Raw genomic sequence first — 25225 nt, forward strand, 5'->3', positions numbered from 1 at the left:
ACAAGAGCACACATGCGCACAAGAATCCAGAACACCAGTCATTTTTGTATCTTTTTCCAAGCTGTCATTTATTTTAAGACTTTACAGTATGTTTAAGTTTTCTTGTTTAAAAAAATAGAATACTGTTGTTGTTATATTTCTTTATCAGTAGAAAACATCCATGTGATTTACAGCACTTTTCAGTGCACAAGACGAAAAAAAGCTAACCGCCCTTTTCAAGTAAAGTTACAATAATTTAACTGAGTAGGCTGGTATGACCTTTGACCTGCAGGAAAAACCGGCTTGCACCCTTGGATTTTACAAATTGGGAGAGGGGCGAACATTTATTCCAGAGAAAATAAAACAAAAATAAAATACATACCACCAACAAGTTTACAGATGGCCTTAGACTTAAAATGCATTAACAGAGTTAACCCTTCTATTTGTCTGAAATGTAAAATCAGAAGCATTAGGTGTTTTTAGGGTAAGTGCTAGTGAATATCCAATAATTCAGTTGTGAAAATATTATTTTCTAAATCAATGTTTTATGTTTTCCCTTTTCATATTGTACTGATGGCAAAGTTACAGGTGTGAATAAAAAATTGACTGGGACTTTGAGAAAGTACTGTATTTTATGAATTCAAAGCAAAGGGAGTTTAGGATAGCTTGGGAAATGGAACAATCTTTTTGAAAGATGCTCTGAGTGAGGATGTTGAAAACATGAAGATGTCCATATGAGCTGACAGATTTAACCTAATGACTTATTTCAACAGAGAACAAGGAAGATTTGAGGAAGGTGATGATGTTGATTGGCCAGATTGTTATATTGGCCAGATTTATACATTGATGACATCAACAATTTACTCATCATCATCATCATCATCATCATCATCATCATCATCATCGTCGTCATCATCGTCGTCATCATCGTCGTCGTCATCATCGTCATCATCATCATCGTCATCATCGTCATCGTCATCATCATCATCATCATCATCGTCATCATCGTCATCATCATCTGGATCAATTTCATCGGACAGAACATCTTCGATCCATTCCTCAAGCTCATCTGCGCTTGGCAGGTCGTCATCATCGTCGATTTCCATCCACACACTGTCAGCCTATAGAGAGAGACACAAAGTAATTCGGTGCCAAAAATAGACTATTGGATTTTTTGAAAGCTAGTAGAACCACATGGCTCCTCGTACATGACAATTTGGATCATAACAGGAACGTTACTCACATCTTCAACATCCACAACACCAATCTGGGGAGAGCCCAGGTCAATTCCAAAGGTCTTCTCCCAGTATGGGACAAGCTTAAAGAGGGAGGAAAATATTTCAGGAAGAAAGCAACAGCAATTAGAATCTCATATCTTTGGATAGATGGATCTTATTGTATTGATAAGTGACCAACCATGACCATGATCTTACCAGGGGGAAATCATCTGGGTCAATCCAGACAATGCTGAGGTTGGGATTATCATTGTGCTCCTCTGCTACTTCCTTCAGGATTTCCAGAAACTCAAAACCGTCTGGGAAGTCAAAGGTCAAGGGTTAAATGCACATTAAGCCTTGTGAAACCCCTCTTGCTGAAAATGGTTCATTCCTCCCCTACCCAGTCCTATTGACTCATTAGTTGCTCCATTGGTTCTGTACCTGGGTCATCCTCCTCTGCGAATGCAATGATGTGCTCGCCATCGATGTCGTCCTCCTAAGAAAAGTATGCAAAGGGAGATGGGGAATATAGAATGCATCGAGCTGAATCCACCGAGCTGTCTGTTTAAACTGCTAGCACACAGCTCGGACACCCATGCATACCCCACAAGACATGCATACCCCACAAAACAGAGGTCTCTTCACAATCCCCAAGTCCAGAAAAGACTATGGGAGGTGCACAGTACTACATACAGCCATGACTACATGGAACTCTATTCCACATCAGATTACTGATGAAAGCAGTATAATCAGATTTAAAAATCAAGATTAAAAATATACCTTATGGAATAGCCGGAACTGTGAAGAGACAAACACGAAGGTACAGACCCACGCATACGCACACAAGCGCTAGCACACGCACTTTACACACACATACAGTACATTGTAATATTGTTGTATGGTGGTATTATACTATTTGTATTGTAGATATGTAGTGGTGTAATATTGTTATATGATGTACTGTTTTATATGTAATGTAAGTACCTTAATATGTTTGGACCCCAGGAAGAATAGCTACTGCCTTGGCAGCAGCTAATGGGGATCCATGATAAATGCATATAGACTACCCACTGGCCACAGATGGAAACAACACTGATTCAACCTGTTTGTGCCCAGTGAGTACCTACAAGTATATTTCCATCAGTATCTGCACATTTAGGCCACATAAATACTTAGCTTATCAATTACAATTGGGGAGGTATGCTTCCATTTTGTTTTGTAGGGTGATTTTTATGGGAATAGTTTGCATAGCTTACCCAGATCTCATACATGTTATCTGGTTCCATCTTCCTCATGGTTGGTCTGCAAAGAAATAGGACGCAAGATATTTTTTTATTGTTCAATGAGGAAGTTTACACTTTTAAAATTTGGGATTCTATTACTTAGCATATTTTCTAAGTTGTCATTTTCTGCAACGTACATGCTTTCCAGTGCTCTATTTGTGACACACAAGTTGTGTATGGGTTGGTGGTCGCTAGACTTGTTGCTGAATGTTATGGATTATTCTATCGTTTGGCAATGATTGACGCCAGAGCTACTGAAGGTACAAGGACCGAGGACACACTGTGATTCTGTAGCAGCTGGCAAAGTCACTGTCTTTTGTTTTGACTTCGTACAAACCTCTCGGGTTGATGTTTAGAGAATATTTAGTACTGTTTCCAAGAGGCCTGTTAGACATTTTTCCTGGAGGTGTCTCTCATTTACATTTACATTTAAGTCATTTAGCAGACGCTCTTATCCAGAGCGACTTACAAATTGGTGCATTCACCTTATGACATCCAGTGGAACAGCCACTTTACAATAGTGCATCTAAATCTTAAAGGTGGGGGGGGTGAGAAGGATTACTTTATCCTATCCTAGGTATTCCTTAAAGAGGTGGGGTTTCAGGTGTCTCCGGAAGGTGGTGATTGACTCCGCTGTCCTGGCGTCGTGAGGGAGTTTGTTCCACCATTGGGGGGCCAGAGCAGCGAACAGTTTTGACTGGGCTGAGCGGGAACTGTACTTCCTCAGTGGTAGGGAGGCGAGCAGGCCAGAGGTGGATGAACGCAGTGCCCTTGTTTGGGTGTAGGGCCTGATCAGAGCCTGGAGGTACTGAGGTGCCGTTCCCCTCACAGCTCCGTAGGCAAGCACCATGGTCTTGTAGCGGATGCAAGCTTCAACTGGAAGCCAGTGGAGAGAGCGGAGGAGCGGGGTGACGTGGGAGAACTTGGGAAGGTTGAACACCAGACGGGCTGCGGCGTTCTGGATGAGTTGTAGGGGTTTAATGGCACAGGCAGGGAGCCCAGCCAACAGCGAGTTGCAGTAATCCAGACGGGAGATGACAAGTGCCTGGATTAGGACCTGCGCCGCTTCCTGTGTGAGGCAGGGTCGTACTCTGCGGATGTTGTAGAGCATGAACCTACAGGAACGGGCCACCGCCTTGATGTTAGTTGAGAACGACAGGGTGTTGTCCAGGATCACGCCAAGGTTCTTAGCGCTCTGGGAGGAGGACACAATGGAGTTGTCAACCGTGATGGCGAGATCATGGAACGGGCAGTCCTTCCCCGGGAGGAAGAGCAGCTCCGTCTTGCCGAGGTTCAGCTTGAGGTGGTGATCCGTCATCCACACTGATATGTCTGCCAGACATGCAGAGATGCGATTCGCCACCTGGTCATCAGAAGGGGGAAAGGAGAAGATTAATTGTGTGTCGTCTGCATAGCAATGATAGGAGAGACCATGTGAGGTTATGACAGAGCCAAGTGACTTGGTGTATAGCGAGAATAGGAGAGGGCCTAGAACAGAGCCCTGGGGGACACCAGTGGTGAGAGCGCGTGGTGAGGAGACAGATTCTCGCCACGCCACCTGGTAGGAGCGACCTGTCAGGTAGGACGCAATCCAAGCGTGGGCCGCGCCGGAGATGCCCAACTCGGAGAGGGTGGAGAGGAGGATCTGATGGTTCACAGTATCGAAGGCAGCCGATAGGTCTAGAAGGATGAGAGCAGAGGAGAGAGAGTTAGCTTTAGCGGTGCGGAGCGCCTCCGTGATACAGAGAAGAGCAGTCTCAGTTGAATGACTAGTCTTGAAACCTGACTGATTTGGATCAAGAAGGTCATTCTGAGAGAGATAGCGGGAGAGCTGACCAAGGACGGCACGTTCAAGAGTTTTGGAGAGAAAAGAAAGAAGGGATACTGGTCTGTAGTTGTTGACATCAGAGGGATCGAGTGTAGGTTTTTTCAGAAGGGGTGCAACTCTCGCTCTCTTGAAGACGGAAGGGACGTAGCCAGCGGTCAGGGATGAGTTGATGAGCGAGGTGAGGTAAGGGAGAAGGTCTCCGGAAATGGTCTGGAGAAGAGAGGAGGGGATAGGGTCAAGCGGGCAGGTTGTTGGGCGGCCACCCGTCACAAGACGCGAGATTTCATCTGGAGAGAGAGGGGAGAAAGAGGTCAGAGCACAGGGTAGGGCAGTGTGAGCAGAACCAGCGGTGTTGTTTGACTTAGCAAACGAGGATCGGATGTCGTCGACCTTCTTTTCAAAATGGTTGACGAAGTCATCTGCAGAGAGGGAGGAGGGGTGGGGAGGGGGAGGAGGATTCAGGAGGGAGGGGAAGGTGGCAAAGAGCTTCCTAGGGTTAGAGGCAGAAGCTTGGAATTTAGAGTGGTAGAAAGTGGCTTTAGCAGCAGAGACAGAAGAGGAAAATGTAGAGAGGAGGGAGCGAAAGGATGCCAGGTCCGCAGGGAGGCGAGTTTTCCTCCATTTCCGCTCGGCTGCCCGGAGCCCTGTTCTGTGAGCTCGCAATGAGTCATCGAGCCACGGAGCGGGAGGGGAGGACCGAGCCGGCCTGGAGGATAGGGGACATAGAGAGTCAAAGGATGCAGAAAGGGAGGAGAGGAGGGTTGAGGAGGCAGAATCAGGAGATAGGTTGGAGAAGGTTTGAGCAGAGGGAAGAGATGATAGGATGGAAGAGGAGAGAGTAGCGGGGGAGAGAGAGCAAAGGTTGGGACGGCGCGATACCATCCGAGTAGGGGCAGTGTGGGAAGTGTTGGATGAGAGCGAGAGGGAAAAGGATACAAGGTAGTGGTCGGAGACATGGAGGGGAGTTGCAATGAGGTTAGTGGAAGAACAGCATCTAGTAAAGATGAGGTCGAGCGTATTGCCTGCCTTGTGAGTAGGGGGGGAAGGTGAGAGGGTGAGGTCAAAAGAGGAGAGGAGTGGAAAGAAGGAGGCAGAGAGGAATGAGTCAAAGGTAGACGTGGGGAGGTTAAAGTCGCCCAGAACTGTGAGAGGTGAGCCGTCCTCAGGAAAGGAGCTTATCAAGGCATCAAGCTCATTGATGAACTCTCCGAGGGAACCCGGAGGGCGATAAATGATAAGGATGTTAAGCTTGAAAGGGCTGGTAACTGTGACAGCATGGAATTCAAAGAAGGCTATAGACAGATGGGTAAGGGGAGAAAGAGAGAATGACCACTTGGGAGAGATGAGGATCCCGGTGCCACCACCCCGCTGACCAGAATCTCTCGGGGTGTGCGAGAACACGTGGGCGGACGAAGAGAGAGCAGTAGGAGTAGCAGTGTTGTCTGTGGTGATCCATGTTTCCGTCAGTGCCAAGAAGTCGAGGGACTGGAGGGAGGCATAGGCTGAGATGAACTCTGCCTTGTTGGCCGCAGATCGGCAGTTCCAGAGGCTACCGGAGACCTGGAACTCCACATGGGTCGTGCGCACTGGGACCACCAGATTAGGGTGGCCGCGGCCACGCAGTGTGGAGCGTTTGTATGGTCTGTGCAGAGAGGAGAGAACAGGGATAGACAGACACATAGTTGACAGGCTACAGAAGAGGCTACGCTAATGCAAAGGAGATTGGAATGACAAGTGGACTACACGTCTCGAATGTTCAGAAAGTTAAGCTTACGTAGCAAGAATCTTATTGACTAAAATGATTAAAATGATACAGTACTGCTGAAGTAGGCTAGCTGGCAGTGGCTGCGTTGTTGACTTTGTAGGCTAGCTGGCAGTGGCTGCGTTGTTGACACTACACTAATCAAGTCGTTCCGTTGAGTGTAATAGTTTCTACAGTGCTGCTATTCGGGGGCTAGCTGGATCGCTAGCAGTGTTGATTACGTTACGTTGCGTTAAAAGAACGACAATAGCTGGCTAGCTAACCTAGAAAATCGCTCTAGACTACACAATTATCTTTGATACAAAGACGGCTATGTAGCTAGCTATGTAGCTAGCTACGATCAAACAAATCAAACCGTTGTACTGTAATGAAATGAAATGAAAATGTGATACTACCTGTTGATTTTGATTGATATTATCAACGACTGCTCGCCTTTTGGTTCACCTAAAAATTCCTTTACACCTAGTTATAGGGCCTGGGGTTTTTACAGGTCAAATCACACAGCCAGGACAAAATGCTTGGCTCTCCACATCATACACTATATATTCAAAAGGAAGTGGACACCCCTTCAAATGAGTGGATTCGGCAATTTCAGCCACACCCGTTGCTGACAGGTGAACAAAATCGAGCACACAGCCATGCAATGTCTGATGGACTAATCTGGGTTTGGCGGATGCCAGGAGAACGCTACCTGCCCCAATGCATAGTTCCAACTGTATAATTTGGTGGAAGAATAATGGTCTGGGGCTGTTTTTTATTGTTCGGACTAGGCCCCTTAGTTGCAATGAAGGGAAATCTTTACGATACAGCATACAATGACATTCTAGATCATTCTGTGTTTCCAACTTTGTGGCAACAGTTTGGGGAAGGCATTTTCCTGTTTCAGCATGACAATGCCCCAATGCACAAAGCGAGGTCCATACAGAAATGGTTTGTCGAGATCAGTGTGGAAGAACTTGACTGGCCTGCACATAGCCCTGACCGCAACTCCTTCCAACACCTTTGGGATGTATCGGAAAGCCGACTACGAGCCAGACCTAATCGACCAACATCAGTGCCCAACCTCACTAATGCTCTTGCGACATAATGGAAGCAAGTCCCTGCAGCAATGTTCCAACATCTAGTGGAAAGCCTTCCCAGAAGAGTGGAGGCTGTTATAGCAGCAAAGGGGGGGACCAACTCCATATGAATGCCCATGATTCTGGAATGAGATGTATGACGAGCAGGTGTCCACACACATCTGGTCAAGTAGTGTATATTGTGCCATTCTGGCCACCGTGTTCATGAATCCCACCTGTCGTGATCCTCAATGTATGCAACAAGTTCCTCCTCTGTGTAGGGTTTTCCAGGGATGACTATGGGTTCATCTATGAAGGGCTCATAGAAGTCCACTTCATTCACCTTCAGGCCCAGATCTTTGGCAACCTGGAACACAGAGGATCGGTCAGAAAGAGCAATGGGCTACTTTTTGTGTGGAGTGCAGCTCCGTTGTCATTTTTAGGATGTAGTTGTTAGTGGGTAAGGTTGTTCACCTTGGGAGTGAATGTAGCAAAGAACTTGATGTGTGGATGGAACTCCTCAGCCGCGTCCACATAGGCCAAATAATCTGAAATGTTACAGGTACCTGTTAAGACCCTATTCAATATCTTGATAATTCCAATATTTATTTGACAAATACACTATAAATACATTGTTTTATCCAGAAAATATTGTACACATGAGCAGACTTATACCGCACAGTAAAAACATGTGTGAAATTACAATGTCAAAGGAATAGATTATAGATTCTTACGTTCGGACTTTTCACTCTTAAAGTAGCCCACCAGTTTGATGTCCTCCTCATTGTTGTGGAAACCTTTAACTTCCCCATCTTTCTCAATGATCTCAACGGGGTCGTCAAGAACCTAGAACGGAGTAAAAGGGAGATGCATGGTGGAGGGAGATAATGGTGAGGGGAAAGAGAAATAAACAGTACAGGATATATCAGAAGTGGACAAATAGTCTGTTTCTACAAGTTGCAGCTAGGTAAAAGAGGGCATCCCTGGGTGATATTATTCTCACGTACATCAAATATGAACTCCACAATTGTGTCTGCAGCAAGCTCCCCATCATACTCAATGATCTCGTCCTCGGTGAAGATATAGATGCTGTCGACCTCCTCCAGTCCTGAGGAGAAAACAGAAGTTCAACTCAGGGGTTACATATACCCTTAAACCTTTAAATCCACTAGAGGTCAGGCTTTCTTATGGGCTGCCTTAGCACAGTGACACAAGGGGTGCATCTCAATAGTCTTGTGGCTTAAATTCGTTGTTTCCTTTCCTTCATCATCACGGAGATGACATAATTAAAAAGGTGATGTCTCGGTGGGTGACAGACGTCCACCATATTCCTTTCTCTTAAAGTATGTTTCCTGATCGGTGCAAATGAAGGAGGCAAGACGCAGAGAGGAATCTACTTATGACTATTGAGATGCATCCAGTGAGACAGGTCAGGTAGTTTAGTTTATTAGGTAGTTTTGTCCACCTGGTCAGTGGTGATGCTTAGATGGATCGTGTTGAAAGATGGTAACATTTCATCATAACTGACCTCAGAACTTTAAATGGTCAAACCAATCTTGAATAAAGGTAATAGTGTCCATTTCAGTGTGTATTTACCTAGTTTCTTAGCAACAATACTGCCCTTCTTTTCATCAACAAGGCAGAATCCAATTTCCTCATCGTCAAGGTCGTCAAGGACCTGAGCTGCAAGCTGTGAAATAAGATAATATGTCATATAACTGAAGACATACAGTGGCACCCTTAAGCCTGAGCAGGAATATCTTCTGTGTCGTGTGTGGACAATTTATAAGGACTTATGGGGAGTTTGTTTTCAAGGATTATTCATCAGTGTTCTGTAAGGACATGTATATATGCGTTCACTTCCACGCCCTCAGTTTTGTGGGTTTGATGGAGGGATAGGTGTTGTACTCAGTTTACTGTGTACACACTAAAGCAAACAAAAATGTTGCTGTCTTCTCTTATGTCTTGTCTTATTTCACACATATTTCCCTCCAGTTCCACCACCATAAAAGCCTGGGACTCAGAGCGCTGTCCGTGCACTTTCTAAATCTGTGTGAAACTTGACCGTTGTGTCTGACAACCAGTTCAACCAATGATGTTGCCACATCTGTGGCATGCATACAGAGGGGGCGGGATAACAGTTCTGCAGACTGTGCCAGGGGAACTTGGTGTTCGGATAGCAACAGGTGCAACCCTGCTTTCATAGATCTCTCCTCACACTTCATAAAGGAGGTGCAGGCACCCACCCACCCACCCACCCACCCACCCACCTACCTACCCACCTAACCCCCACACACACACACACACACACACACACACACACACACACACACACACACACACACACACACACACACACACACACACACACACACACACACACACACACACACACACACACACACACACACACACACACACACACACACAGAGAGAGAGAGAGACTGGCATGAAGGACAATTTATCAGTGCTTCTGTGCAGTTACTTTTATTGCATAGCATAGTTCCATAACCAGGGATGTTCCTGTCATGTTCCACAGCATGGCAATGATAATAGCTGGCCTGGCACTGACTGTAGGCCTATAGATCCTAGCCAGTAATCGCAGGATGCAAGCAATAGTTGCTCATGCTTTATGTCTTTTTATGCAGTTTGATATTATGTACCTGTTTTGATATTATATAAAATATATTATGTATCTTTAGTTCTGAGTAAATAGAAAACAGTGGCCCGAATATCAGAGCTGAATTATTATACAGTGTTATAATAGTATAATAGCAGACTGCCCCAGGAAAGTTGATTTTCAGTATCCACACTATTTACTTCTCAGATTAATAGGTTTTACCCTGTAGACACGTCCCACTGGGCACAAACTGGTTGAATCAACGTTGTTCCTATGTCATTTCAACAGCATGAACATATCTCATGACGTTGAATCAACGTGGAAAAGTCATCAACCTTTCACTCAACCGTTGACCTAAATCCAATGACATGGTTCGATTTTTGCTGTTGATTTCACATTAGTTGACCACTCAAATCAAAAATAAATCAAAACTAGACATTGAACTGACGTCTCTGCCCAGTGGATTATCTGTCCATATTTGTCATGGGGAGGGGTAATTCAAATTAAGAGGTCCTAAGGGGGTCAGGGCCTAGATATGCCTGATAAACAGATTGAGGGCTAAACTCAGCTAATGGCTTTTAGCCAAACAGATTACTACAGCTATATAAGGTTGCTGTGTAGGGCCATGAGTTGACAAGAGCACAGATTTCTTGCCTGACTGCAAGGGGAGAGTTCGCTTTATGACAAATCAGGGAAGGGATCTAAAAGAGCTGACATGCTCTCTCTCCTCTTCTATTGCCGTTGACTGACCTAGAGTACACTCTCTCTCTCTCAGCAATAGACCAAAACAGAGTGCACAGCACATTAGTTTCACAGAATGTCATGACACTACTATCTAGCCTACAACACTATTCCCCATGGGGGGGGAATCAGGGCAAAAGATCCAGCTAACAATGTTCTATCTACCCTATACATATAAAAGATACACAGCATACTAGTGCTCAAACCAACAGCAATCCGAGTTGACTCTAGATGCTCCAGATTGAGTATGTACTCTGTAAGAAGCGACACAGCAGTATACAGTGCATTTGGAAAGTATTCAAACCCCTTGACTTTTTCCACATTTTGTTACGTTACAGCCTTATTCTAAAATTGATTCAATTGCTTTTTTTCCCTCATCAATCTACACACAATACCCCATAATGGGAAAGCAAAAACAGGATTAGAAATGTTTGCAAATGTATTAAAAGATCAACTGAAATATCACATTCACATAAGTATTCAGACCCTTTACTCAGTACTTCGTTGGCAGCGATTACAGCTTCGAGTCTTCTTGGGTATGATGCTACAAGCGTGGCACACCTGTATTTGGGGAGTTTCTCCCATTCATCTGCAGATCTCCTCAAGCTCTGTCAGGTTGGATGGGGAGCGTCGCTGCACAACTATTTTCAAGTCTCTACAGAGATGTTCGATCGGGTTCAAGTCCGGGCTCTGGCTGGGCCACACAAAGACATTCAGAGACTTGTCCCGAATAAAGTCCTGCATTGTCTTGGCTGTGTGCTTAGTGTAGTTGTCCTGTTTGAAGGTGAACCTTTGCCCCAGTTTGAGGTCATGAGTGCTCTGGAGCAGGTTTTCATCAAGGAGCTCTTTGTATTTGGCTCTGTGCATCTTTCTCTCGATCCTGAATAGTCTCCCAGTCCCTGCCGCGGAAAAACATCCCCACAGCATGATGCTGACATCACCTGCTTCAACGTAGGGATGGTGCCAGGTTTCCTCCAGACGTGACACTTGGCATTCAGGCCAAAGAGATCAATCTCGGTTACATCAGACAAGATAATCTTGTTTCTCATGGTCTGAGAGTCCTTTAGGTACCTTTTGGCAAAGTGAAAGCGGGCTGTCGTGTGCCTTTTACTGAGGAGGGGCTTCCGTCTGGCCACTCTAACATAGAGGCCTGATTGGTGGAATGCTGCAGAGATGGTTGTCCTCCTGGAAGGTTCTCCCATCTCCACAGAGGAACTCTGGAGCTCTGTCAGAGTGACCATCGGGTTCTTGGTCACCTCCCTGACCAAAGCCCTTCGCCCCCGAATGCTCAGTTTGGCTGGGTGGCCAGCTCTAGGAAGAGTCTTGGTGGTTCCAAACTTCTTCCATTTAAGAATGATGGAGGCCATTGTGTTCTTGGGGACCTTCAATGCTGCAGAGATGTTTTGGTACACTTCCCCAGATCTGTGCCTCGACACAATCCGGTCTCGGGCTCTATGGATAATTCCTTCGACCTCATGGCTTGGTTTTTGCTCTGACATGCACTGTCAACTGGGGGACCAAATATCGAGAGGTGTGTGCTTTTCCAAATCATGTCCAAGCAATTGAATTTACCAATCAAGTTGTAGAAACATCTCAAGAATGATCAATGGAAACAGGATGCACCTGAGCTCAATTTTGAGTCTCATAGCAAAGGGTCTGAATACTTATGTAAAAACCTGTTTTCACTTTGTCAATTTCCGGTATTTAATCTATTTTAGAATAAGGCTGTAACGTAAAGAAAATGTGCAAAAAGGGAAGGGGTCTGAATACTCAGAACGCACTGTAGGACGCACAAACAGCCACAACAGCAGCACTGGATAAATATAGACCCAAAGCCACACTGACCCAGGACTATTTTGGCAAGGTGCTAGTGACGCTCAAGTCTCTAGGATCTGCTGACAGTTACAGTAATGCATCTGTCAGTCAGCCAGCCCAGTTAGCCGACACCGCAGTACTGAGGCCAAATCCTGCTGTACTGCCCCCAACCTTGGGCTAGGCCTCAATGTCTATAACATAAAGAGGAAAGGGGGGGGGGGTGAACACGCATTCTCAGATGATGATTAACATATCATTAATCAAAACACCCTGATGAGTAGGCATATGTCTCACACGCACCTGCGTACATGCAAATACACACACCCACACATGCACGTGTTCGTTCCCTGAAGTGTTTGTTTCCAACTGTGGCACCTTGTCATGGCACCATTTCCAAAAGGTGTTTTATATCTCCATCAGACTTTGCTCTATTTGTTGATTATTCAATCTCCTGTTGATTAAATGAGTCCAAGGAAAACAAAACCATACAACTCCTTAAGAGGCAACAGTCTCAAAATAGATTCTCCACCATCAGAGCTGTGTTGTGTTTCTCTTTCAGGAATGATGGGTGTTGTAGTCCAAAGTAGTCAAATTGCAGTCCTATAAAGCTGGTCCAGTCCTGGCAGAGCTGGATTTGAGAGGATTAGCTCATTGGCCAGCATGACAAAAGAAAACGGCAGCCTCTACGGTAGGCCCTGTATGTCAGAAGTCCTAAGAGATGCACTTCTTTAAGAAATGTACTGATTGCCACCAGTCAATCATTTATTTATATTTTTTTATTTAACCTTTATTTAACTAGGCAAGTCAGTTAAGAACAAATTCTTATTTACAATGGCGGCCTACCCCAGCCAAATCCTAACCCGGACGACACTGGGCCAATTGTACACCGCCCTATGGGACTCTCAATCACAGCCGGGTGTGATACAGCCTGGAATCGAACCAGGGTGTAGTGAATTCTCTATCATTGGGATGCAGTAACTTAGACCGTTGCGCCACACGGGAGCGCCATAACAGCCTTTTCTTCTCAGTTTCACACCATCCAGGGGGCCTATGGGTCTCACAGCTGAATGAGGTAATGTTTCATGCCTTACATTCTTGACATCCGTAGTGCTCAGATTAAGATTACTCCAACCTAAATTAGACTTTGCTTTTAACCCAACCCTTCTGAAAGTGGACAGAACATTAGGAACACCTTCCTAATATTGAGTTCCACCCTATTTTGCTCTTAGAACAGCCTCAACTTGTCATGGCATGGACTCAACAAGGTGCCGAAAGCATTCCACAGGGATGCTGGCCCATATTGACTCCAATGCTTCCCACATTGTGTCAAGTTGGCTGGATGTCCTTTGGGTGGTGGACCATTCTTGATAAACACAGAAAACTTTTGAGTACGAAAAACCCAGTAGCGTTGCAGTTCTTGACACACTCAAACCGGTGCGCCTGGCACCTACTATCATACCCTGTTCAAAGGCACTTAAATATTTTGTCTTGCCATTCACCCTGCAAATGGTAAGCTTATACAATCAATGTCCCAATTGTCTCAAGGCCTAAAATTCCTTCTTTAACTGGTCCCCTCCCCTTTAACTACACTTGATTGCGTTCACCTGGTCAGTCTATGTCATGGAAAATGCCAGTGTTCCTAATGTTTTGTACACACATATACATACATACATAGATAGATAGACACTGTACATATACAGATTTTGGAGAGGTGTGGAGTGGGTGCCACACTGGGCTTTCAGGGAGCTGTTGTTGTGGGTGGTTAAGTGCCTTGCTTAAAGGCACTGCAGCAGGCAATGGCATCAAGGTTTTGATACCAGCAACCCTAAGGTTGCCAACTCACTTCGTGACAGATTTTTCCCATCGGATCAGGGATTTGAAATGGCAACCCTTCAGTTGCTGGTTCGCCTCTAACCACTAGACTACCTGCCACCCAAAGACGTGAGGGAATTTTTATTTTATTTTACTAGGCAAGTCAGTTAAGAACCAATTCTTATTTTCAATGACGGCCTAGGAACAGTGGGTTAACTGCCTTGTTCAGGGGCAGAACAACAGATTTTTACATTGTCAGCTCAGGGATTCGATCTTGCAACCTTTTGGTTACTTGTCCAACGCTCTAACCACTAGGCTACCCTGCCGCCCCAGGGTATATGATATATGAATATGTAGTGAGGGGCGTACTTCAAAGAACATGGTCACACACACACACACACACACACACACACACACACACACACACACACACACACACACACACACACACACACACACACACACACACACACACACACACACACACACACACACACACACACACACACACACACACATAGAAATATGTCCATGTACACACATCTGGGTCAACTCAACATACCATATGTACAGAATATTCAGTAATGCACATTTCTGATAGATGTCAGATCAGCTGATGACTTGAGGTCCTACTACTTCTGTCGGTGTCATGTTTGAGACATAGACAGTTTGACCATTCCTCAAAGACATGCCCATCCCTACCATTATCCCATTTCGTCTAAGACCACAAAACCATGAGTCAGTCTTAAAACAATACATCTCAGGGACATTTCCAGCAACCAAGAGATTCCTGGATCAGCAGGTGGGTCAATATGCTCCCCCCAACATTTCCCATCAGGCAGTAGCTCTCAATTGGAAATGTATAGTATCAGTTGATTATTCATTCCTGTTACTATTAGTCCATGGGCTAGAGGGCCACATGTAACAAATGCGTCCACTTTGGGGGGGACAAAGTTTAATGATGATTTTCATTAGTAAGGTCCATGTCTGTTGGTTATATTTTGGTATGACAGCCATGTGTTGGAGGTAGCTAAATGTGGCAATCACTGCATTATATGTTATGACCCTTATGCGGTTAGTTGGGCCAACAGGATTGAGGGTATGAAATGTCATTTTGTATTATCAGGGAACAATCTTCTCAATCCAAGGCAATTGACATGTTATTACCTTCATAAGGTATGAAACAATTGGAATGGTAATGACATATCTATGGGCCCACATGGTGCGGGGGTGGGGTCAAATGTCACACATGTATTCATTTTAGGGAATTTCGAGCCAGAATGGACAGTATTGGGATTTTCTCTATTATCACATGGTACCCTAGATGATAACTACACCAAATTACACACAGAACAAGGAGAGCCATTCTTTTTTTTTATTAGGTTTATAGAGCCGTCATAGATTTTGTCAATGATCAGTCCCAGGAGCGTATTTTCAAGATGGCCGCCATTCATTTCAATGGAAAGGAACTGCATTTTGGGGTGGCAGGTAGCCTAGTGGTTGCTGAATCTAATCCCCAAGCTGACAAGGTAAAAATCTGTTGTTCTGCCCCTGAACAAGGCAGTTAACCCACTGTTCCCCAGTAGGCCGTCATCATAAAATAAGAGTTTGTTTTGAACTGACTTGCCTCGTTAATAAAAGGTAACTTTTTGCATGGCCATAACTTAATGATTGATGTAATAAGACCAATAATGGTTTAAAATGTGTGTTACAATGAGGATGTCCCAAGTATGTCAGTTAAATGTATTTAGCAAGTTATTACCAGAATAGTGGTAAAAACATACCAAAAAACCTGTCAGAATTGCTGAGTTTTGTATCCTCTTAAAGTACATTAGATTAAAACACTTAGAAAATGTTCTAGAAGCATTCACTGATGTCTAATAATTAAAACAATATGCAATATGATTGTATAAATTGTGCTAACATCAAGAAATATGAAGTGAACCCTACCCCGTACATTGCACCCTATATTAAATCCCATTGGAATACATCACGTCCAGCAAAGACATACAGCTAACCCATTTTCACAAAATGTGCACCAAACAATACATAAAGCTAGGAAAAGTCTAAACAATGATGCCTAGCTATTGCTAATTTAATCATAGGGTACACATTTTCCAATATGGCCGCCAACTAGCTCCATTGGTTTGAATTAGATTGGTCTGTCATTGCCACAATTCATTCAATAATAGGTGGAATATGGTTAATGATAATAACAAGTATATTATAGATATGCAGATAACACAACCAATTTAGCCAGGTTTGCAAAATATATGATATTTGTAAAATATTAGCAAACGTTTTCTCAAAATTTGCCAAAAACTGTTTTGGTCAGTATTTGGTTTCCTAATTTATCAATATTTTTTTTTAAGTGTCTATATTACTCGTAACAGGATTGTTCACTGGTTTGTAGTAATGATTATATATATATATAGGGTATGAAATAATATATATATATATATACAGTGCCTTGCGAAAGTATTCGGCCCCCTTGAACTTTGCGACCTTTTGCCACATTTCAGGCTTCAAACATAAAGATATAAAACTGTATTTTTTTGTGAAGAATCAACAACAAATGGGACACAATCATAAAGTGGAACGACATTTATTGGATATTTAAAACTTTTTTAACAAATCAAAAACTGAAAAATTGGGCGTGCAAAATTATTCAGCCCCCTTAAGTTAATACTTTGTAGCGCCACCTTTTGCTGCGATTACAGCTGTAAGTCGCTTGGGGTATGTTTCTATCAGTTTTGCACATCGAGAGACTGAAATTTTTTCCCATTCCTCCTTGCAAAACAGCTCGAGCTCAATGAGGTTGGATGGAGAGCATTTGTGAACAGCAGTTTTCAGTTCTTTCCACAGATTCTCGATTGGTTTCAGGTCTGGACTTTGACTTGGCCATTCTAACACCTGGATATGTTTATTTTTGAACCATTCCATTGTAGATTTTGCTTTATGTTTTGGATCATTGTCTTGTTGGAAGACAAATCTCTGTCCCAGTCTCAGGTCTTTTGCAGACTCCATCGGGTTTTCTTCCAGAATGGTCCTGTATTTGGCTCCATCCATCTTCCCATCAATTTTAACCATCTTCCCTGTCCCTGCTGAAGAAAAGCAGGCCCAAACCATGATGCTGCCACCACCATGTTTGACAGTGGGGATGGTGTGTTCAGGGTGATGAGCTGTGTTGCTTTTACGCCAAACATAACGTTTTGCATTGTTGCCAAAAAGTTCAATTTTGGTTTCATCTGACCAGAGCACCTTCTTCCACGTGTTTGGTGTGTCTCCCACGTGTTTGGTGTGTCTCCCAGGTGGCTTGTGGCAAACTTTAAACGACACTTTTTATGGATATCTTTAAGAAATGTCTTTCTTCTTGCCACTCTTCCATAAAGGCCAGATTTGTGCAATATACGACTGATTGTTGTCCTATGGACAGAGTCTCCCACCTCAGCTGTAGATCTCTGCAGTTCATCCAGAGTGATCATGGGCCTCTTGGCTGCATCTCTGATCAGTCTTCTCCTTGTATGAGCTGAAAGTTTAGAGGGACGGCCAGGTCTTGGTAGATTTGCAGTGGTCTGATACTCCTTCCATTTCAATATTATCGCTTGCACAGTGCTCCTTGGGATGTTTAAAGCTTGGGAAATCTTTTTGTATCCAAATCCGGCTTTAAACTTCTTCACAACAGTATCTCGGACCTGCCTGGTGTGTTCCTTGTTCTTCATGATGCCCTCTGCGCTTTTAACGGACCTCTGAGACTATCACAGTGCAGGTGCATTTATACGGATAATTGATTACACACAGGTGGATTGTATTTATCATCATTAGTCATTTAGGTCAACATTGGATCATTCAGAGATCCTCACTGAACTTCTGGAGAGAGTTTGCTGCTCTGAAAGTAAAGGGGCCGAATAATTTTGCATGCCCAATTTTTCAGTTTTTGATTTGTTAAAAAAGTTTGAAATATCCAATAAATGTCGTTCCACTTCATGATTGTGTCCCACTTGTTGTTGATTCTTCACAAAAAAAGGCTGAAATGTGGCAAAAGGTCGCAAAGTTCAAGGGGGTCGAATATTTTCGCAAGGCACACACACATATATATATATATATATTTACACACACACACACACACACACACACACACACACACACACACACACACACACACACACACACACACACACACACACACACACACACACACACACACACACACACACACACACACACACACACACACACACACACACACATATACAATACCAGTCAAAAGTTTGGACACACCTACTCATTCAAGACTTTTTCTTTATTTTTACATTGTAGAACAGTGGTTCTTAACCTGGGTTCGATCGAACCCCAGGGGTTCGGTGAGTCGGTCTCAGGGGTTCCGCGGAGGTCAAGACAAACATCCGATTCATATGATTCGTGATGTCACGCTCCGCTTGGCCATCATTGGCTGCAGGTGATCACGCTACATCGCTTGGCCTATCTGTGCTGCAGGGAATTTGGTGCGCTCAGTTTGTGACTGTGGTGATGGTACGTCTTGTGATTTCTTTCTTAATATTTTAATCCCTTCATACTTACTATGTCGAGCAAAAAAAGAAAGTGGTCGGACGAATATGTACAATATGGATTTACATGTATAACCGAACGTGATGGGAGTCAGTGTCCTAACTGCATGATTTGCAATGCCAAGTTGAGCTATTCTAGTCTAGCACCTTCAAAACTAAGAGAACACTTCCTTAAGCTGCATGGAGATGGAAAATACAAGAACACAACGCTCGCTGAATTCAAGGTGAAGAGAGCCAGATTCGATGAAAAGGCTACTCTGCCTGTTCTCGGCTTTGTACCCATCAACAAACCGATCCTCACAGCATCGTACGAAGTTGCTTACCTGATCGCAAAGCAGGGCAAACCACACACCATTGGTGAAATACTCATAAAACCAGCTGTGTTGAAGATGGCGAATATCATGCTAGGAAAAGAGGCTGAAGTTAAGTTATCCCAAATTCCTCTTTGAAATGACACCATCAGCGACAGAATAGAGGACATGAGCAAAGACATCTTGGCTCAAGTAGTTGCAGATCTGATTTCAAGCCCGGCAAAATTCAGCCTTCAACTCCACGAGACCACAGACGTTTCCAATCTAAGCCAGCTTGCTGTATTCGTGCGCTATGTGAAAGACGACGTGATAAAGGAAGAATTTTTATTTTGTAAGCCTCTTACAACAACAACCAAGGCAGCCGATGTGAAGAAACTTGTGGATGACTTCTTCAAAGACAACAATCTTTCGTGGGATATGGTTTCTGCAGTTTGTTCGGACGGAGCTCCAGTCATGCTGGGAAGAAAGTCTGTTTTAGGTGCGCTAGTGAAAGCCAATGCACCACACATCATTGTTACGCATTGTATTCTGCACAGGCATGCGTTGGCAACAAAAACCTTGCCTCCAAAACTGGCAGAAGTATTAAAAATTGTAGTTGAATGCGTGAACTATGGGCGAACTAGTGCTCTGCAGCATCGCATCTTCAGTGAGCTGTGTAAAGAAATGGACTCTGAATTTGAGGTACTTCTGTACCATTCTAACGTTAGGTGGTTATCCTGGGGACAGGTGCTGAATCGTGTTTTTGCCGTGCGTGTGGAATTAGCCCTGTTTTTGCAAGAGCACCAACATTGTCATGCAGATTGCTTCAAAAATTCTGAGTTCATTCTCATTTTAGCGTACATGGCCGATATCTTCGCAGCTCTCAATCATCTCAATCAAAAGATGCAGGGCGGTGGAGTCAACATCATCGAAGCTGAGGAAAACCTGAAGGCTTTTCAAAAAAAGCTACTGTTATGGAAATGACGAACAGAGAACAATAACTTCGCAAACTTTCCCCTGCTGGACGACTGTGTAAGTAAGATCGAAGATGTATCTGGAATCGGAGACATTTCTGTACCCGCTGAACTGAAGCAAGCAATTGCCATGCACTTAGATGAGCTTGCAAAGTCTCTCGATGGATACTTCCCTACAAGAGAGTCACATCCAGCATGGGTGAGACAGCCGTTCACATTTAGTGTTGAGACAACAGATGTCAATGATGAATACCTCGATGAAATCATTGAAATTCAGCAGAGCCAGGTTCAACAGCAACTTTTCAGAACAACAACGCTTTCAACGTTTTGGTGTCAACAAATGGTAACGTACCCTGTTATTGCTGAGAAAGCTCTGGAGATTTTCATACCGTTTGTTACAACATATCTTTGCAAGCAATCCTTTTCGAGGATGCTGGACATAAAAACGAAGAAAAGGAACAGACTTTGTTGCGAAAATGACATGAGAGTGGCACTTGCCAAGGTGAAGCCGCGCATTTCTGAGCTGGTCTCTGAAAGGCAACAGCAGAAGTCACACTGATTTGCAGTAAATATTCATTATTATGTTTTTGTTTTTGTGTGAAAATGATAATCTGTGTGAAAATGTTTTGATGATTTTGTTCTTTGAACACAGTGATGTTGATGCACGGTTCATTTTGTGCACCAGTCAAATATATACCTATGTTTTGAATTAGATTTTTTTTTCAATTAAGAAGGGTTCGGTGAATGCGCATATGAAACTGTTGGGTTTCAGTACCTCCAACAAGGTTAAGAACCACTGTTGTAGAATAATAGTGAAGACACTAAAACTGTGAAATAACACATATGGAATCATGTAGTAACCAAATATAAAATATAGTTATATTTGAGAATCTTCAAAGTAGCCACCCCTTTGCCTTGATGACAGCTTTGTACACGCTAGGCATTCTATCAACCAGCTTCACCTGGAATGCTTTTCCAACAGTCTTGAAGGAGTTCCCACATATGCTGAGCCCTTGTTGGCTGCTTTTCCTTCACTCTGCGGTCCATCTCATCCCAAACTATCTCAATTGGGTTGAGGTCAGGTGATTTTGGAGGCCAGGTCAACTCCATCACTCTCCTTCTTGGTCAAATAACCCTTACACAGCCTGGAGGTGTGTTGGGTCATTGCCTTGTTGAAAAACAAATGATAGTCCCACTAAGCGCAAATGCTGTGGTAGCCATACTGGTTAAGGGTGCTTTAAATGATAAATAAATCACAGAAAGTGTCACCAGCAAAGCACCTCCACACCATCACACCTCCTCCATGCTTCACGGTGGAAACCACACATGCGGAGATCATCCGTTCACCTACTCTGGTTCTCACAAAGACATGGCGGGTTGAACCAAAAATCTCAAATTTGGACTCATCAGACCAAAGGACAGATTTTCACCTGTCTAATGTCCATTGCTCGTGTTTCTTGGCCCAAGCAAGTCTTGTCTTCTTCTTATTGGTGTCTTTTAGTAGTGGTTTCTTTGCAGCAATTCGTGCAGTCTCCTCTGAACAGTTAATGTTGAGATGTGTCTGTTACTTGAACTCCGTGATGCATTTTTTTGGGCTGCAATTTCTAAGGCTGGTCACTCTAATGAACTTATCCTCTGCAGCAGAGGTAACTCTGGGTCTTCCTGTCCTGTGGCAGTCCTCATGAGAGCCAGTTTCATCATAGCGCTTGATGGTTTTTGCAACTGCAATTGAAGAAACTTTCAAAGTTCAAGAAATGTTCCACATTGTCTGACCTTCATGTCTTAAAGTAACGATGGACTGTCATTTTTCTTTGCTTATTTGTGGGAACTCCTTCAAGACTTTTGGAAAAGCATTCCAGGTGAAGCTGGTTGAGAGAATGCCAAGAGTGTGCATAGCTGTCATCAAGGCAAAGGGTGGCTACTTTGAATAATCTAAAATGTTAAATATATTTTGATTTGTTTAGCAATTTTTGGATACTACATGATTCCATGTGTTATTTCATAATTGTCTTCACTATTATTCTACAATGTAGAAAATAGTAAAAATAAAGAACCCTTGAATGAGTAGGTGTGTCCAAACTTTGGACTGGTGCTGTATATAGTTAAATATAAAATCTATGTCTTGAATCCTGTCATATACACTGTATTCCAACATAACATTCGAACAAACTGCCGGATAAGGGCATCAACTTACATAGCTGGTGAAGTATTAAAGCCTTAGGTTTACAGCCGTTTATAGATGGTGTCTTGTTACACTATTTATGCAAAACATGTATATTGTAGTATAGGGTCTACTGAAATATGCATTATTAGTGGCTGCTAAGGGTTGTCGAGGGTATCAGCAATGGCCCAATTGCTAAAAAGCTGGATTTTTTTCTCATTTCTATTAAATTCATCAACCAGCCACTGAACTAATGGCTCCAAAATGATTAGCTAACATAAAGTAAGCTCCAAAATGATTAGCTAACAAAGTAAGCTCCAAAAAGTATTATTTTGTGCCCAATAAAATGAATGGTAAATAATGTATTGTGTCATTTTGGAATCACTTTCATTGTAAATAAGAATAGAATGTGTTTGTAAACACTTCTACATTAATGTGGATGCTAATCTGATTACGGATAATCATAAATTAATTGTGAATAATGATGAGAGAGAAAGTTACAGATGCACAAATATCATACATTATTTACCATTCATTTCTATTGGGCACAAAATAATCTGAAACAAACAGCAAAAGCACCCTACAAATGTGTAAACCTGATTTAGTGATTGTGTGTTATGAATATGGGGCCAAATACTCAACTTTTTACTACTTTAAAAAATATTTAAGGGAATTTGTCCCAATACTTTTGGTCCTCTAAAATGTGGAGACAATGTACATAAAGTTCTGTAATTTCTAAACGATTCCCCTGACATGGATGAAAATACCCTCAAAATAAAGCTGACAGTCTGCACTTTAACCTCATAGTCATTGTGACATTTCAAATCTAAAGTGCTGGAGTACAGAGCCAAAAAAAAGGAGCTCACTGTATTTCATTAAATAACTTGTAAAGTTGAAGGTCAGAGAGCATCATTTTAAAATCTTGATGGTCAAGGACAGAAGAGATTATAATCACCAATGCTCCTTTTTAGAGATGATTGTGTTTACCTAAATATTTGTGTTAACTTGCTGGGACAACTCAGCAAATGACAGTGCACGCCTTTTATTTTAGCTGAGTAATGCTGAGTACTATTACAGGTGGCAACTATAAAACCAATACGCTACTAGATTTTGATCTGTCGTACTTTGTAACATTGTTTCAATGATGTGCCAGTCTAGGTAAATCATTAGATCTGTTAGCAAAAATGAACCAAATTCCATGGTTTTTAAGATGAGATCCACCCAATAGAATGTCATTGGTGTTTGACACGGTCGTTTTCAATAAGCATGTGAACATTCCTTTATCGCCAACAATATACAAGTGTGAAAAACTAAAAAAATATACTATTTTGAAGTGGCTATCATATATAAATTTGATCAGGGGCTTGTGGAGAACAATTTAATACCATCAAACCTTTGCCACCCCAAAGTGGATGAATGTTTCTGCAGGCCCATGGACTATATCTCGTCTGCGTCTACCCATCTACCTTGATGACTAAATTCATCATCTAAACAGCCTTTAAAATGTAATTAACTTTGTCCAAATCAATTTAATAGTCTGACCCTTGCAACTGTTGCTTCTGATCTCTTGCCTTGAACATCTTAATTTCAATCATCATCTTTGTTGTGAAAATTGTTGCAAAGGTCACATTTGAATTGTTATGCCCTTAACAACAACACTCAGTTACCTGTCAATGCTGTCTGTATCCACCTAGCCCTTATTACACACTTCTTTCACAGTCCATAATGCCTCAACGCATTGATCAATTATAGCAGAGATGGTGCATCCCTACCCAGGCACTGTGTCCCACTTCTACCTCCCAGTTACCCCTTCCCTTCCCTCTCCTCACCATCCCCCACCCAGTTGCCCGAGTCCTCCCAAACGCATGACCCAGTCTTCCCAGCCCTCTGACCCAGTTCTCCCAGCCCCTGATCCAATCCTCCCAGCCCCCTGACCCTGTTTTCCCAGTCCCCTTGCCCTGTTTTCCCAGTCCCCTGGCCCTGTTTTCCCAGCCCCCTGGCCCTGTTTTCCCAGCCCTCTGACCAAGTCCTCCCAGCCCCTGATCCAGTCCTCCCAGTCCTCTGACCCTGTTATCCCAGTCCCCTGACCAAGTCCTCCCAGCCCTCTGACCAAGTCTTCCCAGCCCCCTGACCAAATCCTCCCTGCCCTCTGACCAAGCCCTCCCAGCCCCCTGATCAGGTTCTCCCAGTCCCCTGACCCACCTCTAGGGCCAGTTCCTCGATCTCAAACTGTTTCTGGGAAACGGTGTCTGTTCCGGGATGCTCATGGTAGTACAGAACCATCACATCATACTTCTTCATCTCAGACTTGTAGTTCTTCGTAGTCAGCTCGATGACCCGGTCCGTGCCATCGTACTCAGGGAAGTCCAAACCCTCCTCACCCCATGACGGTCCCCCGCAAGACAGAAGGACTGCCACAACCACCCAGCTCCAATTCATGTTTCCTTACTTATTTGGGAATTAATATAGTTTCAATGAGTAAAAAAAAAGAATAAATAAATAAATAAATTTGATAAAAATGAGGAAGGACGTCCAATCCCCACCACCCAGAACAGAGCAAGACCAACTCCTGAGCCCCCCTTATTAAACCCCCTGACACAGGGAGCTGGAGACAGGGCAGAGTGAGCGAGAGGGGGTGGGCTTAATTCTCTATGTGTGTGTGTGTGTGTGTGTGTGTGTGTGTGTGTGTGTGTGTGTGTGTGTGTGTGTGTGTGTGTGTGTGTGTGTGTGTGTGTGAGAAATAAGGTGGGAGGGGATTAGAGCGGCTGCTGAGGTGACAGGGCTGACGAGAGTAAGGGACCGATCCTGCATGCATGCATGAGTGTGTGTGTGCATGCGCCTGCGTGTTTGTGTGGCAGGTTAAAAGTAGGTGGCATAAGAGAGGAGGAACAGCCCCCCCTCCCCTTCTTCAATAAAGAAGAGGATTGTGAAAGACGGAGCGTTTGAAATAGAAAAAAGTGATTGAATGACAGTCCACTACCTAGAGGGAGACAAATGAAGAGAGACTAGGAATGATGGTCAGACATGGTCCTGGAGATCAGAGACACTTTTCCCATATTTAGTTAAGATGGGCTCCGATCCTGGCTAAAAATAATAGATGTAGGACGATGAGGGACA

At 43.5% G+C, this 25225-nt stretch overlaps 1 protein-coding gene across 1 annotated transcript; it reads right to left on the bottom strand.

Moving 5' to 3' along the window:
- Window positions 1-41: 41 nt before the first annotated feature.
- LOC124041598 (calsequestrin-1-like) lies at window positions 42-24725 on the bottom strand. The gene is made up of 11 exons (XM_046359344.1): window positions 24311-24725; window positions 8724-8817; window positions 8135-8235; window positions 7862-7973; window positions 7602-7675; window positions 7364-7494; window positions 2453-2498; window positions 1638-1692; window positions 1413-1513; window positions 1223-1297; window positions 42-1100 (listed from the first exon to the last, which is right to left on the bottom strand). The coding sequence occupies exons 1-11, from the start codon at window positions 24545-24547 to the stop codon at window positions 840-842; spliced, it is 1287 nt and encodes a 428-aa protein (XP_046215300.1). The 5' UTR covers window positions 24548-24725; the 3' UTR covers window positions 42-839.
- Between the last annotated feature and the right edge of the window lie 500 nt (window positions 24726-25225).

The sequence above is a fragment of the Oncorhynchus gorbuscha genome, linkage group LG08, assembly GCF_021184085.1.
Source record: "Oncorhynchus gorbuscha isolate QuinsamMale2020 ecotype Even-year linkage group LG08, OgorEven_v1.0, whole genome shotgun sequence".
In the NCBI taxonomy this organism is placed as follows: Eukaryota; Metazoa; Chordata; class Actinopteri; order Salmoniformes; family Salmonidae; genus Oncorhynchus; species Oncorhynchus gorbuscha.

What these genes read in the sequence shown, in the direction of transcription:
- LOC124041598 (XM_046359344.1), bottom strand. Translation starts at nt 24,547, where the DNA reads ATGAATTGGAGCTGGGTGGTTGTGGCAGTCCTTCTGTCTTGCGGGGGA. An exon ending in TATTGTTGCTAAGAAACTAG is followed by an intron (nt 8,236 to 8,723) that starts GTAAATACACAC and finishes TTTTCTCCTCAG; the next exon opens with GACTGGAGGAGGTCGACAGC. An exon ending in ATAACATGTATGAGATCTGG is followed by an intron (nt 1,693 to 2,452) that starts GTAAGCTATGCA and finishes TACTTTTCTTAG; the next exon opens with GAGGACGACATCGATGGCGA.